This window comes from Phocoena phocoena, chromosome 3 (assembly GCF_963924675.1).
Source record: "Phocoena phocoena chromosome 3, mPhoPho1.1, whole genome shotgun sequence".
NCBI lineage: Eukaryota > Metazoa > Chordata > Mammalia > Artiodactyla > Phocoenidae > Phocoena > Phocoena phocoena.
Genome location: NC_089221.1, coordinates 4,335,101 through 4,352,730, shown reverse-complemented (window position 1 = coordinate 4,352,730; position 17,630 = coordinate 4,335,101). Strand labels below are relative to the sequence as shown.

Here is a 17,630-nt window from a genome sequence, read left to right as displayed (position 1 = left end):
AGCTGGACAACAAGAGTGCCAATTACCTTCCAGCTTCTTCACCTTGGCTTCTAATTTCTTCTTCCTGATAATATAATTGTATAAATTAAAATGGTTAAAAAAAAAAGTAACTTCACAATTTGTGATATACATGATTTTTTAAATTATTGAGATTTACATAATAAAGAAAATGTTAGTCACAACAAATACAACACATCAATCATTAAAAATACCAGCAACTGTTTTGAAGGTAAACTTCAGAAAGAACAGTATGCTGTTTAGTGTGTAATATACGTAAGATGGATTTTTAGAATTCTGCATTTTTGCGGCATATCGTGCCTGTGTGGCTCATCTCTGAGCCAAGCTGATGCATCCAGGTGGCATCCTGGCCTCAGTCCAGCACCTGACTAGGTGCAGTTGCTTTCAGGAGCACAGGCAGTCAAGGGCCATACTACCATCTTACAGGAGGCAGCGGCTAGAAAACTGCACTTGTTTTAGGATAGACTTCTGAGGCAGTGAAGGTAGGAAACCCTCTGAGAAAGTCTCTGAATTACTGTGACATTGCATCTACATTAAACTACTGTATGTGTAGCTCACGAGTTTTGTAAACAATGTGAATATAGTATTAAACTTCAAAACAATCAACTGACTTCTTTGGAAGAGCCCCTTTCATTAATGGAACACAGACACCCATTCCAGATGATATCTATTAAAGGAATGGTACAAAGAAGTGAGACGGTAATCATGTTTTCTCTATGAAAACAAAATACAGACACACAAGCACGCATGCATATAGACATAAAAACTTTTATGGAGTTCTTTGTGCAGGCCTGTAACATAAGATGGCATATTTACTCCTATTAATCCTTCAACATAGGTATAATTTCCATTTTACAGATATGGAAACCAAGGTTGTGAGACTAGTTCAAGATCACCCAGTTAATTATGGTCAACATACCCAAAGACAGAGAAAAGAGAAACACTACTGATTTAAGCATTAGACATTTTCAAAGTTGAAAACACTATTTCCACAGTTAATTTCAGAAATACTTACTGAGCATCAGTTTTCAAGCATTCTTCTTTCACACGAGCATATTCCTGATGAGTATCCTGATACAACTTCAGAGAACTCTAAAAAGGAAATAAATGTGTGTGTGTGTGTGTGTGTGTGTGTGTATACATTATATATATATCTCTCTCAACAATTTGAAAGTCAGTGACCACCAGTGACAAGGATTTTGACCCTGATAAGCTAAATTATTATCACTTAATAGTATGAAACTAACCAAATGAATACATATGATTAGGCAGGAAACCAAAGTACAATTCATTGAACATTTTAACAGATATAACCAGATCCTAAACAGAGGTAATATGATAAAACAGTCTAATCAAACAGAGCTATAAAACTTAAAATATACTAATTTTAAAATAACCCCAGATCTTCATAATATCGAACAGCTAATATTTTTGTTGCAGCCAATTAAAATTCAACAAAACCTAAAGAAATTTTAGAGGTAATAAATATAAGCTATTATTACTACTATGCAAAAATATAAAATAAAACATTATACTTAATGATAATTGGGGAAAATATGTTAACACCAATCAATATGTATACCCTATGGACACTATGGAATGGGAAAGAAACACTGAGCCTGATAACACAGTACAATATAATGTGTATAGCTCTTCGGTCACCAAAGCTCTGAGAGATGGGCTTTATGACCCCTTTTTACAGATGAGGGGTCTGAGGATCCAGACACTGAGTAATTCTTTGAACGTCCCAGAGAAAGAGTGACTATTTAGGTTTATTATTCAGCTGTGATTCCAATGTTCATGTTTCCTCTCAGGTATGGCTGATGACATTACTTTGTAGTCAGAGGTAGACAAAATTCAACATCTTGATTGTTTCTGTTTAATTTTCACCACATAGTTAAATATATAATACTTCCTATAGAAATAGGAAAATCGACGCACTGTTTGAATATGTAAACCTCAGAGAGGTGCATGGCGTCCTAAAATGAAACAATGTGAAGACTGGGAGGCACAAATACTATCAGACCGAGGAGCCAGGAACCATTCCGGCTTGGCAACGACTTACCTAATGCTAACCACCTAACTTCACTGGCTTCAGAGTTTAATTTGTAAAAGCCATGAATTCTCTTCTAAGGCTCCAAAAAAAACAAAATTTATATTAAAAATAAGTTTATAGCATCTAAAGTAGTTTTACTTAGTGTAACTGGGTTTTGAAATGGAAAACATAATTTCTGTAATTTAAGTTTGAACTTTTGCAGGTTACTTTACACTTACAGCAAGAAAAATGGAAAAGGCAAGCAATGCAGGGCACATAAAGTCATAAAAATTCATAGCTAAAAAGGTTCCTCTACTGAACCTCTCAAAAAGCATAAGCAACTAATACAGCATTACATTAATTACTAATAATTACTCTAAGGACCAAGCCATCAATCAACTAATTCAATGTTCTCTAAGTATAGCAATACACTTAAGAGTCTTGACTATCACTTATTTCCTTTGTTAAGGCATAAAATGTCCCCTTATCCCAATTATAGTAAATAAGTAGATCTTAATTTACTGACGACAACCTTCTGTAGGAAAATTACTTTAGGTACCTTTTTCTCTTCTAACTCTGCTTTTAAAGATCCCAGTTCTTCCTGACACTTCTGCAGAGGAGAAATTTTTTGAAGCATCTGTTCCACTTGGTGATGCAGAGTAATATTCTCTCTAAAAATGGACAATGCATTAACGTTATTATGCAAAAGTATCTACAGTGAATTATTAAATTTATCTACTGGTTTCAATTTTATTTCTACCTAAAAACAAAGAATCTCTCTTTTTAAATGCATTCTATTTGTACCAAAATGATTTATGTATCACTTTTTATTTCTGACATGAGTCTATTTCTAATAAAAGTACATCCAAAACCATATGAGAAGCAAGCGCAATAGGCTCTCAATCTGCTAGAGAACAAGAACACTTGGATGATCTGCCAGGTGATCTGGCTCTTCAATCCTGAGTTCATCACCACTGATTTCAATTCAATGATAGGCAACTGTGTGGTCATTTTACAACCATACTTTGCCTTCTTCTAATTGATAAATGTAATCAGAGTATAAAACATTACTAAATTCTAAGTAAGACTACTTTAAATTGATCAAAATATACAGGATAAACAACCACTTTAAACTATCCAATTCACAGAGAAAACAATAACTGATAGCAATAAACTTCATCTCAGTGGCCACAAGATCAGTAAAATTTACTGAAAAATCAAACACTAGGCTGTAATTTAAGACCTCGGTAAGAAATTAATTTGGACAATTTAACAGTAAGGAAAATGTGAATCTTCTTTTATTATAAGCATCAAAGAAACAGTCTACATAATGGGTCAATTCTATGTGGCACTTTGTTGAATCTGTGTAAAAATCTAGTCCGATAAGTGTCTACCCCAAATAGACTAGGAAAACAGGTAGCTAGCTTACCTTCTTGCAAACTGCAGCTGTAAAACTTGTTAAAGAAAACTGTGACAATTTTATCTACTGACGATAAAACAATTTCATCTTGTCTGAAGACAAAACTCACCTTAAAACTTCAATAATCTGTGTTCAGTATACATATAGGCAAAATCATAATCTTAAAAAACAACATTCAAAGTTCCATCTACAACATATGATAAAGCTTTTTACTGAGTTACTCCTATTAATCATAACATGCACCATAAGTCAAAATATGCACTTCTCTAAATTAAAAAAGATTCTTGATTAACTATACGATAAATATTAAATTCCAAGAATAAAGACAATGCAATAAGCAACTAACGAAAACTACCTCGAATCCTGTATGTATCAGAATACCCAAACATCCTGTCCTTCTTTTCTCAGAGTCCAGAGCTCAACTCCAGCAAATAAGAGTTACGTACTTACTAAAACCACGTATATATGTGTGTGTGTATATATATATATTTAATGAATATAAATACTGAATGAATTAAATATATATATATATGTATTTAACGAGCAATGAGAAAAGAAATACAGGGAGAACATAAAATCTGGAAAACCTTTCACTTTTACAGTCTGCACAATTTGGTAGCTTCATTTCCCATCATGCTGCCAGTAAAATGTTCTAAGACAGCAAAAAGGCATTCCTTTAAGTTTCACCTCCTGTCAAATCCTACTCTCATATCACAATATAGAAATGTCTGTTGGTTCCAACACATCTGTACCCTCCTCTATTAGAATGTAAACTTCTGAAGATTAAGGAGTTTCACCCTAAATTACTGCAGTCTTTGCAAGAAAGAAAAATTCAAAAAATATCTGATGAAATAAAATATACTCTCTGCCCTGTACAAAGAGGAACTAATAAACAACAAAACAATCAGAATTATACAAAAGAGTAAAGAATCGAGTCACACAAGAAGCCATATTAAACCTACAACATTGGCACCTCAGGTTGTAGAGCAAACAACTGCATACTTGAGGTACAATGAATACATATTGTGAGCAAGTCAGATGTGTTTAAAAAAAGTCTGTATTTACCTATAGTTGAGGCTGAAGCAGATTAGCACACTGCAGAAGGGAAATTCAAGAATAATCAAAAAGTTTTATCAATTTTTAATAAATTACTCTAACAATTTTGATTTTTTAAATTTTATAAATTTTAGAAAAGTAAATCAATAATTTCCCTGCTAGCTTACATTTGTAATTACCTCAAAAAGTTCATACCATTTTCTCCAAAAAGGATACAGTGAACACATATTTTCCTAATACTGGAATTAACTGCCTATTTCCCTATTTAGCTAATTAGAAGTGTTTATAATAACTGTTTCTGTACAGCTTTCAAAATCAAAGATATTACTCTTGCAATAACATACATTTATAGTTAAACTGATAATTTCAATAAAGCACAAGAGGAGATTTTCAAAGACCTATTTTTTTTAATGTAAAACTTGAGATACTAAAAATAAGTCGAAATGCTGTGCCTACTCTAATCACACAAATTAGATGCAATGGTACCAACACAAACAAATAACTGGTGATTACATATAAGTTTAGGAATGCCAGAAATAATATTGAAACAGGCCTCAGGTTACTGCCAGAGTTGAACAGCAGTTATTTGCTCCAATACTGAAGCTAAGGCTGCGGGTCACACGTATGTGTGTTTACTGTCACAGGAGACACTTAATTCAGGTAAGTATCACCAAAAGGTGTAGGAGGAATGATTGTGCCCACTACTTCCGCCCTGCCAAGAAAATACAGAGGCCTGCAGGTGCTCTAAACGGCTACTGGACAAAACAGTGACACAGAGACCAAGGACTGTCCTGAGGATACAAACTTACACTATGATTTGGGATATATTCATTAATTCTCTACAAGTCACAAAACTAATTAACAAAAGTTAATTTTCCCACATTCTGAATATTCCTACAGTGCACTCCTTATAGAAATCCCAAAATATTCTCATAGCATCATATTCAGCTTCACATTATTCCTAAACCTGAAGAGCACAGGTCATGTCCTCAGTATAAATGAAAAAGACCTACTCTTTAAAAAGCTTACGAAACCTTAAGAAAATCAAAATCAATGACAAAAACAAAACACATTCTATAACAAGGAGGCCAGCAGCCTTGACCATTAAACGTGTGTTATGAGTAGAAGACAGCTGCTCAACTGCGCTTGTCAGGGGCACTTCCTACTTGGAGCCTGTAAGCACCGCTTTCCAAAGAGTAACTATGAAATTTCTCACATTCCTTTACATTCTTAAAAATTCCAACGAAAAAGCCAGTAAAAGGATATCATCACATTTCTTCTGATATTCTGTCAACAAATTACTGTAACAAAGAAAAGAGTTATGTTACTTTTTCAATCTAGAAAACACACTATGTTAAAATCATGTTTCCAAATGTACAAGGCACCTTTCTTCCTAGGTTTCCTGCAACAAATTTATGTTTAATTAATTAAACATATGCACACACATATCCATATCACCTTAAATTCCTTAAAAGCACTGCACTGATAAATGAATTTTTAAGTTAAAATTCCTATGATCTAAATAATATCTTTGCCTACAAATTCTTGTAACTTTCACAGGATTAAAAAAACAATCACACCAGGAAATTTACTACAAAGAAATCTGATGTCCAGTCCTAAAGCTAAGAAGGCTTTAAAGATAGAAAACAGCTTTAAAAAAAAATTCCAGTTTAGCAAAAATCATGTTCTAACCGCTGAGCCTTGCTGTAAAGGTCTGAGCACTGGTAACTCCCCAGTGGTCCAGGGGTTAGGACTCTGCGCTCTGGCTGCCGAGGGCCTGGGGCAGGCCCTGAGGAGTTCCATTATAACCCGCACCACACAGGCACCAGGTGAGCAACCCCAGTTCCACTCTCAGCCCGAGGGGGTCTAACACCACCACCATCTGCTCCAGCTTGTATGTCAGGTTCACGAAGTTCGGCCAAACAGAGGAAAACATACTCACTCTGTATTAATAATTTTTTGCTTCAGGGTAATTAATGCTTCAACATATTCATTTAAATTCTGAAAGAAAAAAAGCTACAGTTAGCTATTTGCTTTTATAGTATAAACTACTTTATTATTTTTTCTGTAACATTTATTATAAAATATAAACATACTGTTCACTATATTATATAAACATGGAAATACGTAAATCTATTATTTATGTTGAGTATAAACCCACAGAGATTCTATGTGACCTTGAGCCCATGCTGCATTTCTCTGAATCTCTTTCTTTACCTGAATGACGTCACTCTAACAGCAAGGCAGTTGTACTGATGCTCTGACTGTGTGTGCTTTTTCACTGCGAGAACTCAATACATATTCATTACTTTAGTTCACTGATTACTACTGACCATCAGTCTACACTTCACTCCACATTATTTCCGAAAGGACTTAATCCAAAAATACACGTAAATTATTAAAAACAGCAAAAAAATAAAAATAACATGGGAAAAGCAAATAGGAATATTAAAATGGGGCCAAGATTAAGTGAAACTTCTTTTTATAAGGATCTATGTTACACTTTAGGGACAAACTGCAAATGTGGCTCTAAATTACTGCTATCAACTTGACAGAAAAAAAACATTAGTTACACTGTTCAAAATGTTCCTAAAATTTTAAACTGAACAGATTTTCTTTTCTTTAAGTGACTTTTTCCTTTAATGTCTCCTTTTTTCACTGATAAACTTCAGAAATAACTTATTTTTCATTAATTATCCCCAAAACATCTTTTTCTATCTAGGTAATCTAACTAATTTTCAGAATTACAGAACTATTTTCCTTCATGCTAATATATGCATTTTCTTTGCCGTCATACATGTAACATATTTACTAAAATAAAAAAATTTACACAATATATAAAGTAAAAAGTATATGTTATCTCATAATCACAACACCTGTCAAAAATCACTGTTACTTTTTGTATATATTCTTTCAGAACCGTCACTATATATTTAAAATACGTCTGGATGTACTCAATTCACCAATTCTCCACTGAAAGCCAGTTAGGTCCTTTTCAGTCTTTACTAACAACAGGCAATATATTTCCTTGCCCAGTTCTCTGGGAGACACTTCTAGTTTCCCCTAGGATAAAGTCCAAATAGGTTCCCTGCATTAGTGATAGCTGGGAACTTTGATAATCTCAGAAGACATATTTTTCATTTATATTTCTTTATGCGTGATACTGAGAAATCTTCCTCTGGTCGTTCATCATTTTTCTTTTAGTAAGAAAAACGGCCCCTTATATCATTTGCTCATTGGTGTGGTTGCACTTTTCTTATGAGCTGCAATATATGAGGAACAGTAACATCTGGTCCAAAAGTTACAAATATTTACAGGTGTTATGTTTCTCAATTGATCATTAATATACAACTATATATGAATACAGTAGTTTCGAATATTCACATAGTTGAATCTGTCATTTTTCTTAAATTTTGGTTTCCTAATATATTTAGAAGGCTCTACCCCACCTAAGATGCTAAATCATAAGGAGTCTTCCACATGTTTTTCTAGTACTTTTATGCCCTTTCTTCCTATTTCTATCTTTATTCTAGAATTGATTCTTGGGTACAGTAGAGACTCTGAACATTATAAATCAAAGGGCAATGAATGGACTATTCAATAACTTTAGTGTATCTGGCTTTCCACATTTAAAAAAAATCTTTCATTATGTAAAAAATAAATTCTACATGGCAGATTTCTAGGCAGAGAGGGTAAATAATGCATCTGCTTTTACTCCCTCCCTAAAACCAGCTAAAACTGAAGTCAAGGGATTTCTTTTCCCAAAAGGCCAAACCCACAAGGATGAGAAGCGGATAAAAGACAAAGGAACACAGGAAAGCTGACTTGAGAATACTGATTTAGCAGACCCAGGAGAGGCAGGCAGGGCGAGGGGGGACAAACCACTCAATTCTCAGTTTACACTACAAAACTTCAACAAGCACGGAGGGGTTAGGGTCCTGAGGAAGGTTGGGCGGGGGTCACTAAGAAGATAACTAGTTGCAAGCTTCCTGGTAAGCATGAACCCTCAAATCCCCACTCTGCTCTGCTACCAGGAAACTGCCCCACCCCTAGCCAGCAGGAGGAGGTCTGCTTTTTGAAGAAGCCTCTGTCTAGAACACTGTGAACACTTGGGGCAGGTGGAATGCACCAAAAACAGAGGGACCAGGTACATTTAAGCAACTGCACTGATACTGACAGCCTGCTTCTCCCCATTAAGCTCCCAGACAGTGGCAGCCAATCCTTTCGCCCTCCAGGCAGGAGACTAGAAGCCCTTTCTCTAAGGAAATCTAACCAGCCTGGAGACAAGATCTAAAGTAGCAACATGAGATATTCTTCAGTCAAGAAGTGGCCCACCCAGACCTACTGCAATGAAGCTCAGGGTCCAAAAGCCCACAACACTCAGCATTGCCAGCCACCGCTCTATTAGCTACCGCTCTTCATATGAACAATCAATCAAAGATGTCCAAACATCAGACAGAAACCTGTAATATGAAAGAGAGACCAAAACAGAATGAACCAAAGCAACTTGCAGTAGACAAAAACTGAGAAACCTTTAAAGGTACTAATTAACATGACTTGAGATAAATGATGTTATTCTCATAAAACAAGAACAAGCAGCTATTTTTAAAAGGAATACTCAGAGTTCTTAGAAGTTTTTCAAAAAGTTTTTAAAAATTAAAAAGAAACACCCAATAGGATGGCTGAAATCAAAATGACAGACAATAACAAGTGCTGGTGAGGATGCAGAGCAACTGGAGCCCTCATAGCATTGCTGGTGGAACAGGAAATGTGCAGCTGCTGTGGAAATAATTTGACACTCCTCAAAATGCTAAACAGTTAGTTAGATGATTTAGCAATTCCATTGCTAGGCATATGCCCAGGAGAACTGAAAACATGCCCATGCCACATTTGTACACTTTTATTTAAAGGAGCATTTATTCACACTAGCCAAAAAGTGGAAATAAACTAAATGGCAACTGATAAATGGATGAACCATCACCTGATGAATGAATGAATAAAATGTGGTACGGCCATGCAGTGTGAATACCTGACAATGAACTGGAATGAATGGCACATGCTACAATGCGGAAGAACCTTGTAAACCTGCTCAGTGAAAGAAGCCCGTCACAGAAGGCTATACGCCGTATGATTCCATTCACATGAATCGTCCATAATAAGCAAATCCGGAGAGACAGAAAGTAGCCTAGTGATAGCCAGGGACTTGCAGGCTGGGGAAGGGGGATGTCCGCTGATGCTTAAGAGGTTTCTTGGCAGGGGCACGGGGCAGGGTAAACATGTTTTACAAGTGGCGACCAGGTTGTGTAACTGTGAATATGCTAAAAACCACCTAACTGTACATATTAAAAGGATGAACTTTATGGTATGTGAATTACACTTCAATAAAACTGTTATAACTAAATTAAAAACAGGGAAGCAAAATAAAAGACTCAGAAGCTTTGATGATAAAGCTGTAAAAATGTCCTCCAAAATTTAAACACAAACAAACAAAACACAGATGTAGGAAAGAATGAAGAAAAAATAAAAATCAGACTGTCAGTGCAAGAAGTCTCACAAGCCCAACAAGAGTTCCAGTAAGAGAAGAATGGAAAAATGGAGAGATCATTGAAGAAATACTGATATTCAAGAAGAAAAAGAACCAAGAACTGAAGCCAGAAGTTTCTAAATTGAAAGGGCCCAGCACAGCGATACAAACTGGATACAAACCATGAAACATAAACACAAAATTTCAGAGCATCAGAGACAAAACAAAGATCCTATGAGAATCATGACAGAAAAAAATCAAAATGAAACAAGTCATGTACAAAGAACCTGGAATCAGAATGGCTTTAGACTTCAACTATCATCTAGAGACCTAGAAAGCAAGCCTTCAAAATGTTGAGGGAAAATGAATTCCAAGGTAAAATTCTGCACAAGCTATCAGCCAGTCATGATGGCAAAACAGACATTCTCAAACCTGGAGTCTCCACAAACTCACTTCCCAGACACCCTTGCTCAGGGAGGTGCCAAAGGATGTGGACACACTCCACCCAAATCCTGGAGTAAACTGAGAAAGGACGAGGTGGGCGCAGAACAGAGGTAAAGAGAATCCAGGAAGGCAGCTGCACACCAGACTGGAGCAGCTCTAAAGGCCCAGAAGGGGATTTTTTTCCCTTAAGAACAAAACGACAGAATTATCTGGTGGAATGAAGGCATTAAGATGATATTTCTACCTAACTGGCAGAGAACTGCAAGCGCCACGTAGCGTCATCACGCATTTAAATGGATTATTATTATTTTTTTTTTTTGCAGTACGCGGGCCTCTCACTGTTGTGGCCTCTCCCGTTGCGGAGCACAGGCTCCGGACGCGCAGGCTCAGAGGCCATGGCTCATGGGCCCAGCGGCTCCGCGGCCTGTGGGATCTTCCCGGACCGGGGCACGAACCCGGTCCGTGCAGGCCGACTCTCAACCACTGTGCCACCAGGGAAGCCCTAAATGGATTCTTTTTTAAATAACCTCCTTCTTTTCCCATTCTCTTTCGAGTTCTCTGCTAGTCAATCTCATCTTCCCAGCCTTGCTTCCAGATGCCATTCTGTAATGTCAAGAACTGTGCCAGAGACGTTCCAGAAACCTCAGGCTCTAGGGGTAAGACACAGCTGGATTCAAATTCCTATTCCACCACTTCCTGGAAGGGTGCCTTGGGCAAACTGACTTAACTTACCCCTGCCTCAGTACTATTTCCAATGTTATAGATAAGGAGACTGAAACTGGTTTGGGTGTGTGTCTCGGGGGTAGGGGGTTACCTAACTGGCTTGCTATCAGGGTTAAACAGAATGAGCCATATAAAGTGTTTAACAGTCTCTGACACATAGTGAACACTCATTAGCATTTTCAAGATGAAAACACTGAATTAAGGAAATAGTCATTAATCGGGGAAACAAGAAAACACACAGGTAAGGAAAAATCATCCTAAGTTACTCCGTAGTTTGGCTCTGAAAAACAAATGGTCATAATGATGTCAACTCCGAATAGTGACCTAAGGGAAATTCACAGCTACACTGAGAGGACTTTTTTTTTGGGGGGGGGGGGGGGGGGCGGGGGGCAGGAGGGAATGCTCAGGAGTGCTGGGGTACAGGGCAGAAAGACAGCTCAGTCCTCACCTTCCAAAGTCAGAAATCAAACAATATGCCTAAAACTGAAAAACAAGCAGCAGCAATATACATCTATTATTTAACCAGAAGAAACACACAGAGTGCAAACGAAAGTGGTATCTCTAGGGAACGGGGACAGACTGGCTGGGGGCTAACAAATTCTGTACATCTAGCTGTCTCTCTAAACTATGCTCATGTATAATTCTGATTTTAAAGACTTAAAACCACAAAACATAGCATTACACAGGAAAATAAAACACAAACTGAGTGAGGACAACTTCTTAGTTTCCTACAGCACTCCAGTCCCTAACTTTCCCTATGGCCTGGCTGAGTGGCAGCTTGAATCTGGTCTGTTACTGCAGTGTCCTAATAAAACATTCTTTGGTTTTTCTCCAATCTGATTCAAAGGTCACTTAGGTTGATTGCAATCAAGGTCTCTAATGGATCTCAGAACTGTGAATGCTGAGTGGGCTGTGTCTAGGTGGAAGGCAGTAGTTCACTTACGAGTACACACACCATGTGCCCTCCCTACTGCTGTCCAGCCTCTAAGGAAGGACGCAGGGTCCAGGGTGTTGTTCTTCCTCTCCAGGCAAGGGGAAGGTGGCCTGGCGTCTGTTGATTACAGCTTCTCTCCCTGCAGTCTTGTCCTCTCCTTCTGGAACTTCTATTATAACATCTACTGGAAAGCTCAGATTTCTCCCCAGTTCTCCTTTCTGCTGTCCTAACTCCCACCTTCTGTTTTTCTCTGCCTTCGGGCCAAGCTCTTCAAGCTCTATCACGCTCACCCGCTCACGTGTTCCCTAACACAGCCCCCAGAGCAGCCCTCGCCCCGCCCTCCATGCCACTCAGACGCGCTCCCCATACCCCCGCCCCCCGCCGTAGCACACTGCATTTCAGCCATACAACAGCCTCCTGAACGTCACCGTGAGCACGGAGCACTGAGGAAAAGAGAGGCAGTGCGCTCTGTGCTTCCCGTCTCCCCTCCCCTTCTCGGGGAAGCGGGATCAACATGGTGGCTAAGCGCACAGGGTGAGGAGAGGGGGCCTTGGCACGGAGCACGCAGTGGGCCTGGGGGCTGAGAAGTGGAGAGAGGAGACGGCAGTATAGTTAGGAAAGCGGTTTTACTAAACCACTAAGTACAATACCTAGACACAGAGCAAACAAGGAAATATACAGATGATAATGGAATAACTAAATTGCCTGAGTCGACCTCAAATTATACTAACATTTGGAGATGGGAGATTCTTAGCTGTGGGACTCCCTTTGCACGGACAGGCCTGCCAGCTTCCCTAGCTTCTACTCACGATGTGTCCAGAGCACTGCCTCATCCCCAAGGGGTGGTGCAGACAAGAGTTCACAGGGTGGCCTGAGACTGCTGTCCTTAGAAAGGCCTGCTCGAGACGTGGGCCCTTCGCTGGCGTCTGGGAACTTGGATTTCTGGAGGGTTCCCACCATTCCCCAAACTGACAAGAGTGGCGCCCTGTACCTCACCTGTGCAGTGTAGCCGATGCTGAAACCTGCTTTCCTTCTGGGAGTCTGGAGTTTTGGTACATGCTAGACGGGGTGCCCACGTGACCAGCCCCTAGCAGTCTTTGGGCTCTGAGTCTCTAATGAGAGTCCCTGGTAGACGGTACGTCACACGTGTCACAACACACCGCTAGAGGAATTCATGAGTCAAGTCACTCACCTGGTTTCCTCTGCACGTCACCCCACTCGCCTGCCCTTTGTATCCTTTCACTACAATATACCACACCCTGGAGCAGTCCCCCTAGGGAATCACTGAACCTGGTGTGGTCTTGGGACCGCTAATACAGTGTAACCACCAAAAATGTCCCCAGACCTGGCCAAATGTTCCGCAGAGGATACAAGGCTGTACTCAAACTTCCCTGAACGTGAAAGACAGAGAAAGACTGAAGGAAAAAGGCTGAAGAGACGTGACAATGACATACAACACATCTTCCTTACAGGACCTTGAACCAGAAAGGGAAAAGCTACACCTGGGCCTAAGCATAAGCACAATCGGATGGGTCTGTGGGCTGGAGGGAAGTGCTGCACCGAGGCTTACACCCTGCCTGGAGAGCTGTGGCTCATTCTGCTGACAGGTGCTCAGGTCTCGAGGAAACACTCTGTGGAGTGCGCAGGGGAGGGAAAGTGTGCGTGTGTGCACACCAGGATGGAGTGAACGCAACCATCTTGACAACCTGTGAGTGGGGTGAAGAGAATACCAGAGTTCTTCGCACTATTCTGGCAACTTTCCTATGAGTTCTCAATTACTTCAAAATAAATTCTTTTTTAAAACCACACTAATCTCCTTGATTGCTCTGCCGTGGGTGATCTGCTAAATGGTCAGCTTGAATCCTCCCTGATAAGCCCACTTCCTCCTCCTGTTTGCTAACTTCTTATTAACTGCTCTTACTTAAAACTGAGAGTCTAGGCCGAGCTCCGTCAGAGCTGAGTGTGTCTCTGAACGGTTAGACGGGACCCCGGGCGATGCCCTCTGGCACAGTGGTAACAGCCCACCCCTTTTCACCTGCGCGCACCCACCAGGACGAGTTGAGAGGCTCTGGCGCCCGGGAAGGCAGGCTCCGGCCTCGCTGGCCTCGTTTTCCTCTCCTCGCCTTTTGCTTTGTGCTTACTCTATCACAGACTCCATTCTCCCCTCCTAGTCTTTGACATGATGCGCCCTCTGTCCATACTCTCCCTCCATCTCTTCCCTCTTATTTAGTCAGGAAGCACCTTCAGGCCTAGACTCACTTCTGCTGCAAAGCCTTCACCCATCCGTCCTTGATGCTCCCAGGGTACCTACCCTGAACATCCCCTGAAACAGTACAGTTGACCCCTGACCAACATGTATCTGACCTATGCAGGTCCACTTTTCCTCAAATTTTTTTTCAATAACTATGCGTACTTATTACACTACAGTTATATGGGGGTTGCTTTTTCACTCATCCGTAACTTTAGCCACAACACAAGCTCCATGCCTCTTCTGTTCATGGTTGTATTCCAACACACGCCACGGCATCACAGACACAGTGACGCTCAGAAAATGTTCACTAAATGAATGAATTACAATTTTGTAAGCATTCTTTATAACCACTTACAAATCATTATGTCTAGGGACAAGCACGCTTCAAGTTCCAAATGATGAAGTTCAAACCACTGGTGATTATCAAATGGGAGCTCAACAAAAGTTTATATAAATAATTCGCTCAAACCTGCCCCGAGGACAACCAAACACCATTTGTTCTGACTGTATTCTAGTTACATGGGCTAAACAGTATAACTATGCACTTCAAACACCCACCTGGATTCCCAAGAGAGTTAAACTGTTTCACTCTGCAATGACTGAAACAAGTAAAATAAAAGGGCCTCTCCTTCACCAGAACTAAAGGGACTTATGCCAGCTTGACTTAAAACCACTCAAGACTTGTTTAATTGCACATAATATCACCAGAGTAAGGATCTACCTTGGTTGAGGATTCCCAAAGCTCGGCAACCCGTATGCACACTGGGCTACAGATCAGTGATGAACCATTATAACCAATAAGGATGAGCAAACAGACAGGGTGATGTGAGAGACTAGAAAAAGAGAAACTAGTGGGTATCTCCGCACCCACTAAAGAAAAAAAGGGCAGGGAACTCCCTGGCAGTCCAGTGGTTAAGACTCTGCACTGTCACTGCTGAGGGCTCGGGTTTAATCCCTGGTCAGGGAACTAAGATCCCGCAAGCTGTGGGCATGGCCAAAAAAAAAAAGAGAAAGAGGGCAGGGAGGAGTGAGACGGGAAGGAAGACTTGCAGCACACCCCAGCACTGTTCCACTGGGGACAGAGACAGCCAGCCTCCCACGGAGGTTCAGAATGAAGCCACAGCACTGATGCCAGGGCTCCTGCAGGCAAGACGCCTGTAATGTGCTCATACATGTTCTGCAAGACCCACAAGTCTCAGTGTGTTAGAGCTATACAGCAGGATGCCTCCTCTATGTACAGAACCTCTTCCGTTTCTCCCTGGTACAATTTTAGTTGAAATACAGAACTTGCTGTGACACTATGTAACCCTGCAGAAACTTCTTTTCTACCGGTGACCGATCATGGACCTTCTACCTGGCAAATGCCATCGCCTGTTCTCAGCCCTCCATCTTTCTCAACCTGATTTCCGTATGCTTCCTGTTTACCCCTGTTTCTCCTTGCTTCACCATTCCATGCTCACCTTAGTCATGAGCCTGCTGGTTTTCTTTTAAGAGACAGAACACACTTCTCCATTCTCTCTCCCTCTCCAAATAAAATTCTTACAATGAACTCAGTGCCCATCTGACCTAGCTGCTTCACTATTTCCCTGGAAGTATATCACAGTACCTTGGAAGCACCTTGCACTACAAACAAATGTGAAAACAGCTGAAAATCCACTATGCTGACGTCATTCCAAAGCTTCGCTCCTACATTTCCAACGTCTCTCCCATCTTGGTGTCTGCTTTTTCCTAGCTCTACCACAGTTCTCAGAGTCACTCAGGATTTAAATCTCTGAACCTTCTGTTTTCCTGACTCGAGATCTGTTCACTCTTTGCAGTTTCTCACACTCAGAACCTTCTTCTTCTCTATTCCCAATCCCAAGACCCTTCAGTTAAGCCACCCTCTTATTACCACTAGCATGCATTAGTGAAATCATTTACCTCCTCAATCCAGCATGCACACTGCCACCGGTTATTTTTACTACAAACACTGCTCTTGTGTAGTAACCATACAAAACCCTTCACTCTTCATGATGCAAACGGAATTAAGCACAAAACTTTAAGGTGGTTACCATTCAAGGTCCTCCATAATCTGCCAGGAACCTACTTTTCCAGCCTTACTTTGCAATATTAAAGACTTGTTCCATGGACTCCACTCACAACTAACCATTCTCTTCCCCTAAAAATGCATTCCAGGCAACAGAAACCCAAATGCAATGGAGTACTGCAATCTAGGAGACAGGTCTGCAAACTAAGGCTCTTGGCCTGTTTTTGCAAATCAGGGTTCCATGGAACATAATCACACCCATTCCTTCAGTGTTATCTGTGGTCATCTTTACACTATGCAGGCAGAGCTGAGTATCTGTGAACGAGACCACAACACCTAAATATTTATGATGCTGCCCCTTACAGAAAGGCCTGCAGACCCCGGGACTTAGGGGCTTCACCGGACAACTTGTACTGCTGTTTTGAGAACCAGTAGCAGGAATGTGGCATGGGAGGAAGGAAGGCGGCGACAGGAGGCTACTGCAAAAACCCCCGGGGCCAGAGACTACAGCAGTTCACACAAGGGTGGAAGCAGTGGGGATGGTGAGAAATGGGTGGCTAACAAAGAAGCCAACAGAATCAGCTGATGGACTGGATGCAGGTTGTTAGAGAAAAGTGAGGAACCAAGGATGACATCTAGTTTCTGGCCTAAGCTACCAGAAGGATACAGTTGCTACTTTGAACCAAGATGGGGACTACTACGGGTAGACCAGGTTTTTGAAGGAAAATCAGATCCACAACTGGACAAGATAATTTACACCAGTCGTTCTCCTGCAAAAAAGCCTCTCAGGGCTCACTATCCTTTCAGAGTAAGAGCCCAAATCCTTACAATGGTCTCTAAGGGCTCCCACAGTCAAGCTCTCTTCTCTCTGACTTCATTAAACTCCCTGATTGCTACAGGTCATTTGTGTCCCCCACAAAATTCATATGCTAAAACATAATCCCCAATATGCTAGCCATTTGGAGATTGGTCCTTTGCTAGGTGAACAGGTCGTAAGGGCAGAGCCTCCATGGATGGAATTAGTGTACTTATAAATGGGACCCCAGAGAGCTCTGAGCTCTCTGCCCACTTCTGCCATGTGAGGACACAGCAAGAAGGCATGAACCAGGCATCTTGCGCTCACCAGATACCAAAGCTGCCAGTCCCTTGATCTTGGATTTCCCAGCCACCATAAATGTAAGAAATAAATTCCTGTCGCT

The 17,630-nt window shown here is 40.5% G+C and overlaps 1 protein-coding gene across 1 annotated transcript in view; it reads right to left on the bottom strand.

The window, feature by feature from the left end:
- Window positions 1–17,630, bottom strand: part of ICE1 (interactor of little elongation complex ELL subunit 1) — a 58,460-nt gene that overhangs the window by 38,714 nt on the left and 2,116 nt on the right. Inside the window, exons 2-7 of the mRNA XM_065875005.1 lie at window positions 6,472–6,530; window positions 5,796–5,830; window positions 3,483–3,501; window positions 2,613–2,724; window positions 1,034–1,110; window positions 27–64 (exon numbers count right to left, since the gene is read on the bottom strand). Coding sequence (XP_065731077.1) covers window positions 27–64; window positions 1,034–1,110; window positions 2,613–2,724; window positions 3,483–3,501; window positions 5,796–5,830; window positions 6,472–6,530 — 340 coding nt within the window. The remainder of the gene's footprint in view (window positions 1–26; window positions 65–1,033; window positions 1,111–2,612; window positions 2,725–3,482; window positions 3,502–5,795; window positions 5,831–6,471; window positions 6,531–17,630) is intronic.